Raw genomic sequence first — 16,712 nt, 5'->3', positions numbered from 1 at the left:
AATGTATGTAAATGGTAGTTCAATAAAAACCAGTTGTAGAAACTAATGGGGCCCCATTAAGAGTGAGTCTCTCGGGATTGGATATGTTAGCAGATCTGATGGGAGGTATGGAATCCTTCCTGGATGACCAATTGTGGCACAATAAGAAGATCCGGATGTTTGTTGTCCTCTTGACTGCAGCCTGTGCAGACCCGTGTGTGTGAGAGGTGGGCATCCCAATGGAACACCTGAGAGCCTTTAGTGTAAGGTGCCAGTCAGTAGCGGCTCTTGCCACGGGAAAGCAGTACTTTTGCCCAGGGCGTCGCTGTCCCGGGGGCGCTGCCGCCGTGGCAAGAGCCGCTACTAACTAGGATGGCGGCGGCGGTGGTTTGGAAAAGGTCCTCTCCGCGAAGGGAATCTAGACACGCAGTGAGGTAGCGTCTAGTTTCCCTTCGCGGACAGGACCTTTCTGTGCAGCGCTATGGGAGAGACGTCATGGCGTCTCTCCCATAGATCAGAGGAGGAGACAGAGTGCAGTGGTGGGGAACAGGAACGGGGCTGGTAAGTATTTTTTTTTTTTTTTTTACTAGGTGCACAGCTACTTGTGGGCATAACTAAGGGGGCCACAACTACTGGGGGCACAGCTGCAGGGGGCACAACTACCGGGGCCACAACTAATGGGGGCACAACTACTGGGGGCACAGCTGCGGGGGGCACAACTAATGGGGCACAGCTGCAGGGGGCATAACAGCTACTGGGGGCACAGCTGCATGGGGCACAACAGCTGCAGGGGGCATAACAGTTACTGGGGGCACAACAGCTGCAGGGGGCACAGCTCTACAGGGTGCACAACGCTACAGGGGGCAAAATTACAGGGAGCAAAACTGACCACGCCCCTTTACTATGAAGCCACGCCTTCATTTTTATGCGCGCCGAAGGCGCACACTAACCCTATTTCACCGTCTTGGGGGTTGGGGGGGGGCACAAGGAAACTTTCGATCTGGGCGCCACAAGGTCTAGAACCGGCCCTGGTGCCAGTAATTATTGTGTATGAGAATCTTGTTAGAAGATGTCACCGAGAGTATAAATCTGCAGGGATACTGGGCCCTTTAGCTACAAAACCAGTGAGGAGAGATCGGAATCATATTTTTCAGGTGTATTCCAAAAGGTGAATCAGCCTTAACATATTTTCACTGGATATACCGTGTTTTCACTGGGCATACCAGCTTTACCAGAGGCAAGACTTCGATGTTGCTGGTATATCCAGTGAAATTGTATTAAGGCTGATTCACCTTTTATGGTACACTTGAGAAATTTGATTTCCTACATCTTTCTCCTTCTCCACTTAAATACCTCACAAACCCACAAAGTGAAAGTAGCTGGGTCTCAGTTTCTGTGATATCAGGTGAATGTTGTTTCTATAAAAGCAAATAGAATGTGAATAGAATAGCTTCTAATCCACAATGGTCATTTTCTATGATTTCAACTGAATGGTGCTTTCTATAACAAATAGAGTAGTGCATGTAAATGAATGAATAGAATAGCTTCTAATCTGCAGCAATTTAGAATAGGAACCACCGTCACAGAAAATACGCCACATCGGCTTCTCATTTAGAAACCGCAGGGGATTGCTGGCGGTTTCAGTTTAGACACCAAAACAGCTGCTTAGTAAATGCTATCAAATAGCCTGAATGGCATTGTGATCTGGGTGCTGTGATGCCGGTGGTCAAACTACCGACTGCAGAATATCGACACGCAGGATCCGACACATCGCAGGTAAGTAGTGTAACCCTACCCACCTAACACTCTCTTCACACAGTCTGACCCTAAACCAACCTCCCCCGCCTAACCCTAACCTTCCCCCCTTAGTGTCTAACCCTAACGCCCTCTTCTTAGTGCCTAAACCTAACCCTCCCTGCAGCCTATCCCTATCCCCCCCCCCCCGCAGTCTAAACCAAAGCCTTCACCTACCCTCCCCGACCCCCCCCCCCCCCCGCAGCCTGACCCTAACCCCCCCCACTCGCAGCCTACCCCTACTTCCGAAGCCTAAACCTACCCTCCCGGCCCCCCACCGCATCCTGACCCTAACCTTGCCCAGCATACTTACGATCGGGATGCCACAGTTGGGATTCTGGCGCAGGCATTGTGATACATCTCGGGATCCCAGCATCCGTATTCCGACTGCCAGGATCCCGAACACCTGCATGGTGACTGGATCTCTATAAGACATAAAATCCGCCGTCAATTGCCAGCGGGTTTCGGCAGTTTCTAAATGACACCAAAGCCGCCGCTAAGTAAATTTAGCCCTATGTATGTCATGGATAGGCTCTCTGATGCTCTTCGGGGGCTGTGTGGTTGGCCCTTTAATCTTCTATAAGGCCTAGCATTACCCTTTGTTTCAGTAATAAGTTAAACTAGTCAAAGAAAGAGATGCATGAATTTTAAAGTGTTACAAGCTATAAGCAAGGTGTAGCTAGGGACCACAGATGAAGGCTCATAGAGCTGCTTGTTGCCCATCACAGATGTACAGCCTTTTTAGCACTTAATGCTGTATTTCAAACTTGGTGCAGCAGCGCGTGTGCAGTACCACCTTACAGGTTTAGTATTGAGGTCAGGCAGTTTGTGCCTGCTCTTGAAGTCTGCTAAATGCCTTTCTACTTTCTTAGGCCCTCATTCCGAGTTGTTCGCTCGCTAGCTACTTTTAGCAGCATTGCAAACGCTAGGCCGCCGCCCTCTGGGAGTGTATCTTGGCTTAGCAGAATTGCGAACGAAAGGTTAGCAGTTCTGCTATTAAATATTTCCCTGCAGTTTCTGAGTAGCTCCAGACCTACTCCTAGATTGCGATCACTGCAGACTGTTTGGGTGCTGGTTTGACGGCACAAACACGCCCTGCGTTCGGCCAGCCACTCCCCCGTTTCCCCAGCCACTCCTGCGTTTTCATCTGGCACGCCTGCGTTTTTTTAGCACACTCCCGGAAAACGCTCAGTTAACACCCAGAAACACCCACTTCCTGTCAATCACTCACCGATCAGCAAAGCGTCGCACGGCCCTGTGTAAAATTGCTTAATTTTGTGTGAAAGTACTTAGCGCGTGCGCCCTGCGGCCCATACGCATGTGCAGAACTGACGGTTTTTAGCCTGATCGAAATTCTGCTAAAAACGGCAGTGAGCGATCAACTCGGAATGACCCCCTTAGTCCAAAGAATAATGTAAACGAACTACAGTAGGTGCAGGTTTTCAAAGGCCACTCAAAACTGAATTACAACTCTTCGAGTGCATATATAAACAGACTTTCTCATACGTCCTAGAGGATGCTGGGGTCACCATTAGAACCATGGGGTATAGACGGGATCCGCAGGAGACATGGGCACTTTAAGACTTTCAAAGGGTGTGAACTGGCTCCTCCCTCTATGCCCCTCCTCCAGACTCCAGTTTTAGAATTGTGCCCAGTGAGACTGGACGCACTACAGGGGAGCTCTACTGAGTTTCTCTGAAAAAGACTTATGTTAGCTTTTTTATTTTAAGGGAGGCTGCTGGCAACAGTCTCCCTGCTTCGTGTGACTTAGGGGAGAGAAGTATGACCAACTTCTAGTGAGTTCAAAGGCTCTGCTTCTGGCTGACAGGACACCATTAGCTCCTGAGGGTGCTGATCGCTGGGTACGCCTAGATGCTCACTCCCACAGCCTTCCGTCACCCCCTTACAGAGCCAGAAGTCAGAGGACAGGTGAGTAGCAGAAGAAAAGAAGACTTCTTCTTCAGTGACGGCATTCTGAGGTCCCGCTCAGCGAACAGAACGCTGCGCGCCATGCTCCCACACACACAGCACTGCGGGGGGGTGGGGGGTGGGGGCTCCCTGGGCAGCAAAAATCCTCAATTTCCACTGGCAAGAGGGGACATTAGTGCCAAGGCACTGTCCTAACCCCTGCCAGTAGTATTATTTATTAAAATAAGCGGGACAGAAGCGCGCAATTAAGGGGGCGGAGCTTCTTCCTCACAGCTCACTCTCAGCTCGGCGCTATTTCCTCTCCACAGGGCTGCAGAGACGCTGGTCCTTCCTCACACTGCTGACAAGTATCAGGGTGCAAAACGGGGGGGAGGGGGGCACAGTATAATTTGGTGCAATATATTTGATATTTAAAGTGTTACAGGTCTGGGGCATTTTTTAGTGTTTCAGACCCGTTAATTTGGCGCTGGGTTGTGAGCTGGCAAATCCCCTCTGTGTCTCTCGGAACAGACTTTACTGTTGGTCTGTCCCCTATATGCCCGGTGTGTCTGCGGGTGTTTGGTACACGTGAGTCGACATGTCTGAGGCTGAGTGCTCTTCCCAGGAGGAGGCTGTATTAGGGACACAAACGGCTGTGGGGGTGACCCTGTCGGCACCGCCGACTCCTGATTGGGTAAATGTTTTGAATGTTTTGAATGCTAATGTGGCTCTTATTAGTAAGAGATTAGATAAGTCTGAGTCTCAGACCCAGGCATGTAAGAAATCTGTGGAGGATGTGTTATTACATGTCCAGGACCCCTCGGGGTCACAAAAACGTACTTTTGCCCAGTTGGCAGACACTGGTACCGACACGGACATTGATTCCAGTGTCCACTATAGTGATTCCAGATTAGATCCAAAATTGGCAAAGAGCATTCAGTACATGATTGTGGCGGTTAAAGATGTATTACAGATCACTGAGGACCCTGCTGTTCCTGATAAAAGGGTCTGTATGTATAAGGAACAGAAACCTGAGATAACGTTTCCTCTCTCTCATGAACTGAACACTCTATTTGAAAAAGTCTGGGAAAGCCCTGACAGAATGTTTCAGATTCCCAAAAGGGGAAAATTCCGGTGGCTTATCCGTTTCCCTCTGAGGATAGGGAAAAGTGGGAGTCACCCCCCATTGTACACAAGGCCCTATCACGTTTGTCTAAAAAGGTGGCTCTCCCGTCACCTGGCACGGCAGCCCTTAAGGACCCTGCGGATCATAAGCAAGAAACTACGTTAAAATCCATTTATGCGACCACAGATACGCTACTCAGACCTGTCATTGCATCTGCGTGGGTGAGTAGTGCTATCGAAAAGTGGGCAGATAACTTGTCATCTGATATAGATACCCTAGATAGGGATAGCATCCTCTTGACGCTGGGTTATATCAAGGACGCTGCAGCGTACCTAAAGGAAACTTCAAGAGATATTGGCCTTTTGGGATCAAAAGCCAATGCCATGGCAGTCTCAGCATTGTGGATTCACCAATGGAATGCTGATGCTGACTCCAAGAAAAATATGGAATCTCTACCATATAAAGGTGGTGCCTTGTTTGGTGACCGCCTCGCTGATTTGGTATCTACGGCTACCGCGGGTAAGTCATCCTTTTTGCCTTATGTTCCTCCACAACAAAAGAAAACACATCACTATCAAATGCAGTCCTTTCTGCCCAATAAATACAGAAAAGGGGCGAGGTCCTTCTTTCCTTGCTACTAAAGGAAGGGGAAGAGGTAAAAGATCACCAGCCTTGTCGGGTTCCCAGGAGCAGAAGTCCTCCCCGGCTTCTGCCAACTCCACCGCATGACGCTGGGGCTCCTCTGCGGGAGTCCACACCGGTGGGGGCACGTCTCAAACTCTTCAGTCAGTTCTGGTTTCGTTCGGACCTGGACCCATGGGTTTTACAAATAGTATCCCAAGGGTACAAACTGGAGTTTCAAGATGTTCCCCCTCGCCGATTTTTCAAATCTGCCTTACCAGCTTCTCTTCCGTACAGGGATGTAGTATGCGACGCAATACAAAAGTTGTGTCAAAATTAGGTCATTGTCATGGTTCCCCCGTCACAACAGGGAGAAGTCTTTTATTCAAGCCTGTTCGTGGTCCCGAAGCCGGATGGCTCGGTCAGACCGATCCTAAACCTGAAATCCCTCAATTTCTACCTAAAAAAATTCAAATTCAAGATGGAGTCTCTCCAAGCAGTGATCTCCAGTCTGGAGGAAGGGGATTTTATGGTGTCGGTGAACATAAAGGATGCCTACTTACACGTTCCCATTTATCCTGCGCATCAGGCTTACCTGAGGTTTGCAATTCAGGATTGTCTTTACCAATTTCAGACGTTGCCGTTTGGTCTGGCCACGGCTCCGAGGATTTTCACCAAAGTGATAGCGGAAATGATGGTTCTCCTTCGCAAGCAATGAGTCATGATTATCCCGTACTTGGACGATCTCCTGATAAAGGCGAGATCCAGGGACCAGTTGGTGCAAAACATTGCACTCTCCCTGACAGTTCTTCAACAACATGGTTGGCTCCTTAACTTGCCAAAATCACAGTTGATTCCGACGACACGGTTGTCGTTTTTGGGAATGATACTGGACACAGAACTACAGTGAGTTTTTCTTCCAGTGGAAAAGGCTCTGGAACTTCAGAGTCTGATCAAACAAATTCTGACACCAGCTAGAGTGTCAATCCATCAATGCACTCGGTTGCTGGGGAAGATGGTTGCAGCCTACAAGGCCATTCAGTTTGGCAGATTCCATGCCAGAGTGTTTCAGTGGGACCTGTTGGACAAATGGTCCGGATCCCACCTGCACATGCATCGAAGGATAATCCTTTCTTCCAAGACCAGAATCTCACTCCTGTGGTGACTGCACAGCTCTCACCTCCTAGTGGGGCGCAGGTTCGGGATCCAGGACTGGATCCTAGTAACCACGGATGCAAGTCTCCGAGGCTGGGGTGCAGTCACACAGGGGGAAAACTTCCAAGGAAGATGGTCAAGCCAGGAAACTTGTCTCCACATAAACGTTCTGGAGTTAAGGGCCATTTACAACGGCCTTCTACAAGCAGAACATCTTCTTCGCAATCTGCCCTTACTGATCCAGTCGGACAATGTAACAGCAGTAGCGTACATAAACCGCCAGGGCGGAACAAAAAGCAGAGCGGCAATGGCAGAAGCCACAAAGGTTCTCCGCTGGGCGGAAAAGCATACAAGCACTCTGTCAGCGATCTTCATTCCAGGAGTGGACAACTGGGAAGCAGACTTCCTCAGCAGACATGATCTCCATCCAGGAGAGTGGGGCCTCCATCAAGAGGTCTTCACAGAAGTGACAAGTCATTGGGGAATTCCTCAAATAGACATGATGGCATCTCGTCTCAACAAGAAGCTTCAGAGATATTGTTCCAGGTCGAGGGACCCTCAAACAATAGCAGTGGATGCACTGGTGACGCCATGGGTGTTTCAGTCGGTGTATGTATTCCCTCCACTTCCTCTCATTCCAAAAGTTCTAAAGATCATAAGAAGAACAAAGATACAAGCGATCCTCATTGTCCCAGATTGGCCAAGGAGGGCTTGATATCCAGATTTTCAGGAATTACTCATAGGAGATCCCTTGCCTCTTCCTCTATGCGAGGACCTGTTACAGCAGGGGCCGTGCGTGTATCAAGACTTACCGCTGCTACGTTTCACGGCATGGCGGTTGAACGCCAAATCCTAGCCCGAAAGGGTATTCCCAGTGAAGTCATTCCCACACTTATTCAGGCCAGGAAAGGAGTAACGTCTAAACATTACCACCGTATTTTGAGAAAATATGTTTCTTGGTGTGAATCCAAGAAGGCTCCTACGGAAGAATTTCAGCTAGGGTGTTTTCTCCGTTTTCTACAAGCAGAGGTGGATGCGGGCCTAAAATTGGGCTCAATTAAGGTACAGATTTCAACCTTATCGGTTTTCTTTAAAAAAACAATTGGCCTCCCTTCCAGAAGTTCAGACTTTTGTGAAAGGTGTGTTGCACATCCAACCTCCATTAGTGCCCCCAGTGGCACCATGGGATCTTAACGTGGTGTTGCAGTTCCTTCAATCACATTGGTTTGAACCTTTACAGAAGGTGGGGTTGAAATTCCTCACTTGGAAAGTGGACATTCTGTTGGCCTTGGCATCCACAAGGCGGGTGTCTGAGTTAGCGGCCTTGTCTCACAAGAGCCCTTATTTGATCTTCCATGAAGATAGAGCAGAGTTGAGGACTCGTCAGCAATTTCTGACGAAGGTGGTTTCATCTTTCCACATGAACCAACCTATTGTGGTGCCAGTGGCTACTGACGCCTTAATTGAGTCAAAGTCTCTGGATGTGGTCAGAGCTTTTAAAATTTATGTCGCCAGAACGGCTCAGGTTAGGAAAACGGAGGCTCTGTTTGTCCTGTATGCTCCCAACAAGATTGGGTGTCCTGCTTCCAAGCAGACCATTGTACGCTGGATCTGTAATACGATTCAGCATGCTCATTCCACGGCTGGATTGCCGTTACCGAAATCGGTGAAGGCCCTTTCTACTAGAAAGGTGGGCTCGTCCTGGGCGGCTGCCCGGGGGGTCTCTGCATTGCAACTTTGCCGAGCAGCTACTTGGTCGGGTTCATACACTTTTGTAAAGTTTTACACGTTTGATACCCTGGCCGATGATGACCTCAAGTTTGGTCAATCGGTGCTGCAGAGTCATCCGCATTCTCCCGCCCATTCTAGAGCTGTGGTATAACCCCATGGTTCTAATGGTGACCCCAGCATCCTCTAGGACGTATGAGAAAATGGGATTTTAATACCTACCGGTAAATCCTTTTCTCTTAGTCCGTAGAGGATGCTGGGCACCCGTCCCAGTACATACTGTATCTGCAGTTAAAAGTTGTGGTTACACACATGTTGTGTTACGTTTATAGTCAGCCTGTTGCTAAAATTGTTCATGTCGTTGGCTTGTGTTCTGTTGAATGCCACATTGTGCGGCATGCTTGAAATGTCCGTTACCCTGGGCACAGTTACTATAACTGGAGTCTGGAGGAGGAGCATAGAGGGAGGAGCCAGTTCACACCCTTTGAAAGTCTTAAAGTGCCCATGTCTCCTGCGGATCCCGTCTATACCCCATGGTTCTAGTGGTGACCCCAGCATCCTCTACGGACGAAGAGAAAAGGATTTACCGGTAGGTATTAAAATCCCATTATATGCTTAATCTAAAAATGCCTTTCTGATTATATTTAAAATAAACATGTATATGTTTACTGCTTGTGCCTTACATTTGTGCCTTCCCTTACATTTCCTTTTAACTTTTTCCTGATATAAAAGTATTAGTTGTTAGGCTCTCGTTGCTGTTGTGTTTATAACAGTTTCTGTAATTACTAAATGCAGGCAGGGCCACAATTGTTTCTAACCTACTTGTGCCGGGCACAGAATGTTTGTAGGTTATTAGGATCTTTGTTTTTATGTCATTATTTTTTTTTTTTTTTACTTCTTGTTGCTCTGTGGAACAATTATCTAATTTCCCGTACTTGTCTCCCCAAATAATTTAACATGTTGATGAGAAGGCAAACCCAGCTTGTCAGAAAGAACAATAGTTCAGTAATGTAAACAGCTGTGTTTATTTCTTTTGAACATGTGAAAAAGATTCTCTATATGTTAAATGTTGACATTTGTTTAGATGAAGATGGAACTTGAAGCCATACAAAGTGCTGTTATCAATTATAATTAAAACAATTTAGACTGTAATAGGACATCTTTCTTTAGGAAGTGAGCATTTCCATTAAAATGTCATGTCACTGGCAGTATGACTACAAATAGTTTTCCACTTCATTTTCTTCTTTCATGAAATGCTAGACCAGGGATGATTTTCAGATAATTGTAGAGTAGAAAATTGGAGGAAGAACTGGGTGTAGTACTTCACTAAAATTATGACATTTGAATAAATGCCAAACACAATATGTAGCTCCCAGTTGACAATCTTTTGGGTCAGAAATCCCTGTCACTATTTATTTCAGAATTTTCACTTCTAAAGGAGATTCAATTAGGTGCAGAGTTCACCCCACTGCCAGATTCAATGAACTGTGGGAACCCATCGTGCTAAGCCCCAGACTGTGTTTTTTCTTGCAGTCTCAGGAGCTGCGAGGGGGAAAAAAAATCTGTGTTTAAAATGCAGACTAGATTCCAGCAACCCATGGTTTACCGCGCAGGGAACATGCTGAATAATTGAATAGCTCTGGGCGTGAAACTCATAACTTTTTCCCATGCAGCAAATCCCACACCTAAATGAATTCCCCCCGTATTGTGAGTTCAGTTTATTTACATTGACCAGTTGTCTTTGGTATGCTGGACTCAGTCTGGCACAGAGCATGGAGGGATCATGTACTTACTTGTATGTCTTGTTACTTGTTACTATTATGTTTTTTTTTACTATTATGCAAAAAGTGTAACAAGCTCAAATTGTGAAATTAGCTCAAAAATGTTGCGTTTCTCCCTTTTGCATTTTGAACTGTTAAAATTGTGCGTATACAACAAATTGTTTGCAACATGTCGAAATGTAATAGCATACATTGCTAAAAATAGTGTTGCTTCTCATATTGTCATGGTATATGGCCTTACTGATAGTCTTCTTTTGTTCTAGGTATGAGGTTGCACACCAGCTCCAGCAACACCAACCCATACCTCCAGAAGAAAACCCTGTAGATCAAATCCATGTGTCTAATCAGATACAGGTAGAAATAGAAGGGGCTGGTCTTCATCAGTCAAACACTGTAGCCGCACAGGAAGAAGCTATATTACAGCTGAGCCCACAGCCAGATATGGGAACAGTCTCAACTGTACTGGAGCAGACACTCGCTGATCAACCCCTAGAAACTGATGAAGGTAAACCCTTAACACACTCAGAAGTAGTATAAATTGTATGTTATCAGTGGTAGCCTAAATTATATATAATCCATGGGTCAGTCAGAAAACCTATACGCTAGACCTTCCAAGGTGCCAGGAATGAGGTACTTACCTCAGAAAGATGGGAAAATTGGCAGTAAGTTAAATTCTTATTTACAATGAAAAACTTTCCATGGGGTTCTCTTTCACTAAGGGCCTATGCATTTTTAAAATGCTGCTTACTGTAGTTTGTCTTTTTTTTAAATTATTCTTGTTTCATTTAACATTGAGTCTATAGAGCCCAGTGTAAAAATCAATTTTCAACTACATATATGCCAGAAAATGACATGTAGTTTTTTTTATTTTCTTCTGCATGTAAAGATGCAAATTACATGCAAAAAATGCATTAAATATTATTTTTATAAATGCATCAGGTTAAACATAACTTTGTGACTAAAAAGAAGGGTCTTGTACATTATATTGTATCATAATAGTACACCATAAGCAACAGTCTGATTGTCTGTATTCTAAAACCAAGCTACAAAATCACTCCAGTTTCAGCATAGTGGAACATATGTTGGATGTTTTCACACTGTGCATGCTCTGGAACTGGGCGCCTACAATACACAGTTTAATGCCTCTTCATCTCATCTATGTTTACAATAGAATAAGTATAAACAGGGGGTAGTGCATACTGATGATGATGACTAGTAGCACACCAGGCGTACACATGGGGTGGGGGGGTGTATAGCAATATGCATACAACTCTCTATATCAGCGAAAATACAGAGATTCTCCGGCAGGGTCCACAGGTTATCCACAGGATAACATTGGTATATGATGAAGCGACAGCGGATTTGCACCAATCGGTCAAAGCTTTTCGGCCTCCCAGCATGCAGCGGTCCCGTCCATATATCCCTGCCTCCTGGCACAGGCAAATCAGTTTTTTGTTTGGTGCGGCAGGAGCCGGACCATTGTCAGAGGGCTGCTGGTTTTTAGCAGCCCTAAGCTTTCTTATTTTTATTTTTATAGTCTTACTATTTTTTTCTTGATTGAGCTTTCTAAAAAGCGTCTTTTACGTACCTTAGAAAGGGTCCCTCAAACAACTCTCCGCTGGGTCGCGACAATGCTTACCCATGAGTACAGTGCTGTTTCGATGGGCGTCTGTGTCGGATATACTAGCAGGTCCAGCAGACGTTACCAGGCTGTGGCCGGAGCACGGGGAGAAGGTAAGACATCGGTTCCGCTTAGCAGGGGAATACGGACACAGCCGCACTGTTTTGGGAGGAGACTACCAAAGAGTCACTGACGTGGCTGCCACCTTGGGTGCACCAGCGCTAGGCCTTAGGGATCATAGGCTCCAGGAATAGTATGGGGAGTCAGGCGCTCTCCTGGTCGTCCCTTCCCCCGGTTCATGACCAGTTTCCTCCGAGTCTCCCGCCATGAACTATTTTCCCGCTTCCTTTTCAGACGCTGTACACGAAGGGGACCCAGTCGCAGCATAGGCGGCTGTGTGACTGGTGCGTCTGTGTTCACTGAGCGTCTGTGTCTACTATAGGTTCATGGAGCGGCAGTGTGCACTAGTAGCGTCTGGATCCACTCAACGTTCGCAAACGTATTGATCGGTCCTGGAAGCAAGGTGAGTCTCCCTGTATCCCACTCTACTGAGTATGGGTAATACAGCACTAAGTCTCTATCTACCTTTTTGAGTACAATTAGTTAGATAAGTGTTTATTGCATATGAGTCTATATACTATTACTGTTGTTTCTTTCGCTATGCGAATACGGTAGATCTGTTTAAACATGATTCAGTAATATGTTCTCCTACATACTTGAAATGTAGTTGTAGTTGATGATGTGCTCATATTACTTATTATACTAAGGTATAACATGTGACTGACTGCTAGTGTGATTGCTGACTTTACTATATATTCTGTCCGTTTTTTTTTCTATTCCGGTTCCCAATGCTGGTGCATGGGTAGGGTCGGATTGTATGTCACTTTAAAAATCTGAAAGTGATTACAGTCACATATTGTGTAGTACACTGTGTACGTGTTGATTATTTATCATGTCTCAGAGCGGCAGAGGTGAGGAAGATACACTCACAGCAACACCAACACTCATATCATGTTTGTCTTGCAAAGCTGTGTTAACCTCTCAGGATCTGGTTCAGGATGGTTTGTGTGCAAATTGTTTTAGCTTTCACCAGGGTCTCTTGAAAAATACAAGGCAGATTCAGGTGCAGGTTGATCCACCTTGGCCTGTGTTTGCACAGACATTATCCAGTATAGCTGAACGGATAATTCCTCCAACTCCTGTACCAGGGATAGGTTACACGATTAACCCTTACATGCAGCTTCCCGCCTGCGGTTTATCACTTCAAGCAGCTTCTCAAAAGAAACAGGCTGATAAACTAGTGGTAAGTAAATCTTCATCCTCACAGGCTACACATGTTTCAGATGAGGATTCATCAGAGGATGAAAACTCAATAAATTCTACTTCGGCTTACAAAGAGGAGGAGGAAGGTCTCAGCTCAGTGGATATAGCGGAGTTAATTAAAGCAATGAAAGACATTCTATCCTTAGAGGAATCAACAGAGCCTGTGTTAAAAACCAAGGCACCTGTGTTTAAACGTCCCAAAACAGTTAAGACTGAGTTTCCAGGGTCAGATTAGCTGACGGAAATCATGGAAGAGGCTTGGGCTACGCCCAATAAGGAGTTTAGAATTCCTAAGAAATGGAATTCGAATTATCCTCTTCCAGCTGGGGATTATTTAAAAAGGGAGGTGGCTCCTAAAGTAGATACGCATGTGATTCGATTAGTGCAAAAATCTACATTACCTTTGCCTTCAACATCATTAAATGATGTCACGGATAGGAGAGTGGATGGTTTCTTAAAAACCATTTTTTCCCTGTCTGAGGCAGTCATAAGGCCAGCCATGGCTTCAGCTTGGATGGCAAAGGCAGATTTTTCAATAGCATCTAGAAAGCAAGAATCCCATATAGCACATATAAAACAGGCTGCAATGTTCTTGGAAGAAGCAGTATTGGATATGGGTACTATTGCCTCCAGGGCATCAGCTTCAACAATAGCTGCTCGCAGAGCAGTTTGGCTACGTACGTGGAAAGCTGATTCAGAATCTAAGAAGGTTTTGGAATCTTTGCCTTTTTCTGGAGATGTTTTTTTTCTTGCTAAAGAAGCAGAGTCCAAGAAGGCAAAGTTTCCTTCCACATACAATTTCAAACCTAAAGTTATGGCTTTTCGTCCCTTTCGGTCTCAAGGAAAAGCTAAAGGAAAGAGTGATGGCAGGCAGTCCCAATACAACAAGTCTGGTAAGACTAAAAAGCATTGGGCTACCAGAGGACCGGTTGGTAAAACAGATATTAAGCCATCAGTCTGGTGCGGGCCTCCACCTGGGGGATCCCAGGGTGGGGGGCCGACTTCTTCAGTTTACACAGATCTGGCAGCAGTCTACAACAGATGCCTAGGTGCAGGTAGCGGTATCTCTAGGTTATGTTTTTGCCTTCAAGAAGCACCCTCCTCAGGTTTTTTTGTACCAGCCCGTCTTGGGTAGAGACGAAGGCCAAGGCTTTGAAAGAGGCAGTTCAGGAATTGCTTCAGTCAGGAGTAGTCATTCCAGTTTCTCCTGCACAACGAGGACAGAGTTTTTACTCCAACCTGTTTCTAGTTCAGAAACCAAATGGGTCATTACGTACATTTCTCAATCTCAAAGTTCCATCATTTTGGCCATGGAGCCAGAGGATTATATGGTATCCCTGGATATACAGGATGCTTACCTACATGTTCCTATGGCACTGTCCCATCAGTGTTAGCTCAGGTTCGCTATCCTCCAACAGCATTTTCAGTTCCAGGACCTACCTTTTGGATTAGCCACAGCCCGCAGAGTATTTACCAAGATTATGGTGGTAATAACATCTTATCTCTGCCAGCAGGGGATAAGAATTTTTCCATACCTTGATGATCTTTTAATCCTGGCACAGTCGCAGGAATTGCTCCTAGGTCATCTGCAACAGACAATAACGTGTCTGCAAAGGCACGGGTGGCTCATAAATTGGGCAAAATCATATCTGGTTCCGTCACAGTGGATTACTCACTTGGGGGCTGTACTGGATTCAAGTCTTCAGAGAGTAATTTTACCTCTGAACAAGATATGCAAGGTTTATTCAAGGATTCAAGACTTGCTACACAGTCAAAAGGTATCCATTCACGCAGCAATGCATGTGATGGAATTGATGGTGTCAACATTCGACATGGTGGGGTATGCACAGTTCCACTCGAGGCCTCTGCAGCATCTGATTCTTGCCAAATGGAATGGGTTGCATCAGACGATAAAAATGCACACTATGGTTCTTACGGTAGAAGTAAGAAGGTCATTAGCCTGGTGGCTACAGACATGCCATCTGGACAAGGGGAGACCCTTTTGGATATCAGATTGGGAAATTCTGACAATAGATGCCAGTCTCCAGGGCTGGGGAGCAGTGTCGGTAAGGTTGTGTTTCCAGGGGCAATGGACCAAGGAAGAAAGTTGCCTGTCAATAAATATATATGAACTTTGAGCCATATACATTGCACTAATTCAGGCAAAGGATATTCTTCAGGGAAAACCAGTTCAGATCCGCTCGAACAATGCGATGGCAGTAGTGTACCTCAACCATCAGGGAGGAACTCTCAGCTGAAAAGCGATGAAGGAGGTAAGGCACATACTAAAGTGGGCCGAACTTCATCATCCAGCCGCATCCGCAGTGTTCGTTCCGGGAGTCCTAAACTGGGAAGCGGATTTTCTCAGTCGACACGCCATTCAGGCAAGCGAATGGGCTCTATACCGGAGGTCTTCCAGGCTCTAGTAGACAAGTGGGGGTTTCCAGAGATAGATCCCATGGCGTCCCGTCAGAACAACAAAGTTCTTGCATACGGGTCAAGAACAAAGGATCCCACAGCGATCTTTGTGGATGCCCTGTCGGTGAGATGGGACTTTCATCTGGCTTATGTGTTTCCACCAATCACCCTATTACCCAGGGTGGTGAGAAAGATAAAGCAAGGAAAGGGTGACGTGCTACTAATAGCTCCGGCTTGGCTCAGAAGGCATTGGTACACAGATCTGCAGGGAATGTCGATGGATGCTCCACTCCTGCTCCCTCAACATCCAGATTTACTGATGCAGGGTCCTTGTTATCACAGACATCTGGATCGACGGTCTTTGACGTCCTTGCTCTTGAAACCTCTATCCTGAAGTCAACAGGATTATCACAACAGGTAATTCAAACAGTGCTCAGAGCATGGAAACCTTCCTCAGCTCGCATTAGCACCGAATATGGCAAACCTATATTCATTTGTATAATGAACGGAAAATGGACCCCAAGTCTTTCAGAGTTTCCAGGGACTTGGCATTCCTTCAGGCAGGAATGGATAAAGGTTTGAAGGTGGCTTCCTTGAGAGTGCAAGTGTCAGCATTGACTGTATGGTTCCAAAAGAAAATTGCCATCTTACAGGATGTGTGTACTTTTTTCCAGGGAATGCTGTCCATTCAGCCTCCTTTTGTTCCTCCTACAGTGCCTTGGACCTTAAATTTAGTCCTAAAGGCCCTTCAAGTTGCCTCATTTGAACCACTTAATAAAGTGGATTTTAAATGGTTGACAGCTAAAGTTCTCTTTCTACTGCTAGAAGAGTGTCAGATTTAGGGGCATTGTCCTGTCGTTCCCCATTTCTGATTTTTTATCCAGATAAAGCAGTTCTCAGAACTAGATCTGAGTATCTTCCTATTGTGGTGTCTAAATTCCACCTTAGCAAAGAAATTGTAGTCCCAGCTTTCCATGTACCGGGCCTCTGTGGGAGATGCATTGCTGGACGTGGCCCGTGATTTAAGTATCTACGTGGATTATACCAGTGCCATCAGAAAGACAGATTCTCTCTTCATTCTCTACTGATTTCACAAGAGAGGGTGGCATGCTGATAAGCAGACACTGGCAAGGTGGCTTCGGATGACGATTTCAGAAGCATATTCTCAAGCTGATCTCCCTGTTCTGGCTAATGTCTTTGCTCACTCTACTTGTAAGGTAGGTCCATCTTTGGCAGCACAACGTGGTGCTTCAGCTGA

At 46.0% G+C, this 16,712-nt stretch overlaps 1 protein-coding gene across 7 annotated transcripts in view; it reads left to right on the top strand.

Annotated features, from left to right (window-relative positions):
* ZNF236 (zinc finger protein 236) overlaps positions 1–16,712 on the top strand; it is a 531,150-nt gene that overhangs the window by 230,866 nt on the left and 283,572 nt on the right. For all 7 annotated transcript variants that reach the window (XM_063923335.1, XM_063923337.1, XM_063923334.1 and 4 more), the window contains exon 15: positions 10,356–10,597. In XM_063923335.1, coding sequence (XP_063779405.1) covers positions 10,356–10,597 — 242 coding nt within the window. The remainder of the gene's footprint in view (positions 1–10,355; positions 10,598–16,712) is intronic.

This window comes from Pseudophryne corroboree, chromosome 5 (genome assembly GCF_028390025.1).
Source record: "Pseudophryne corroboree isolate aPseCor3 chromosome 5, aPseCor3.hap2, whole genome shotgun sequence".
Lineage (NCBI taxonomy): Eukaryota > Metazoa > Chordata > Amphibia > Anura > Myobatrachidae > Pseudophryne > Pseudophryne corroboree.
Note: the sequence above shows the minus strand (reverse complement) of the source record. Positions and strands in the feature narration are given on the sequence as shown.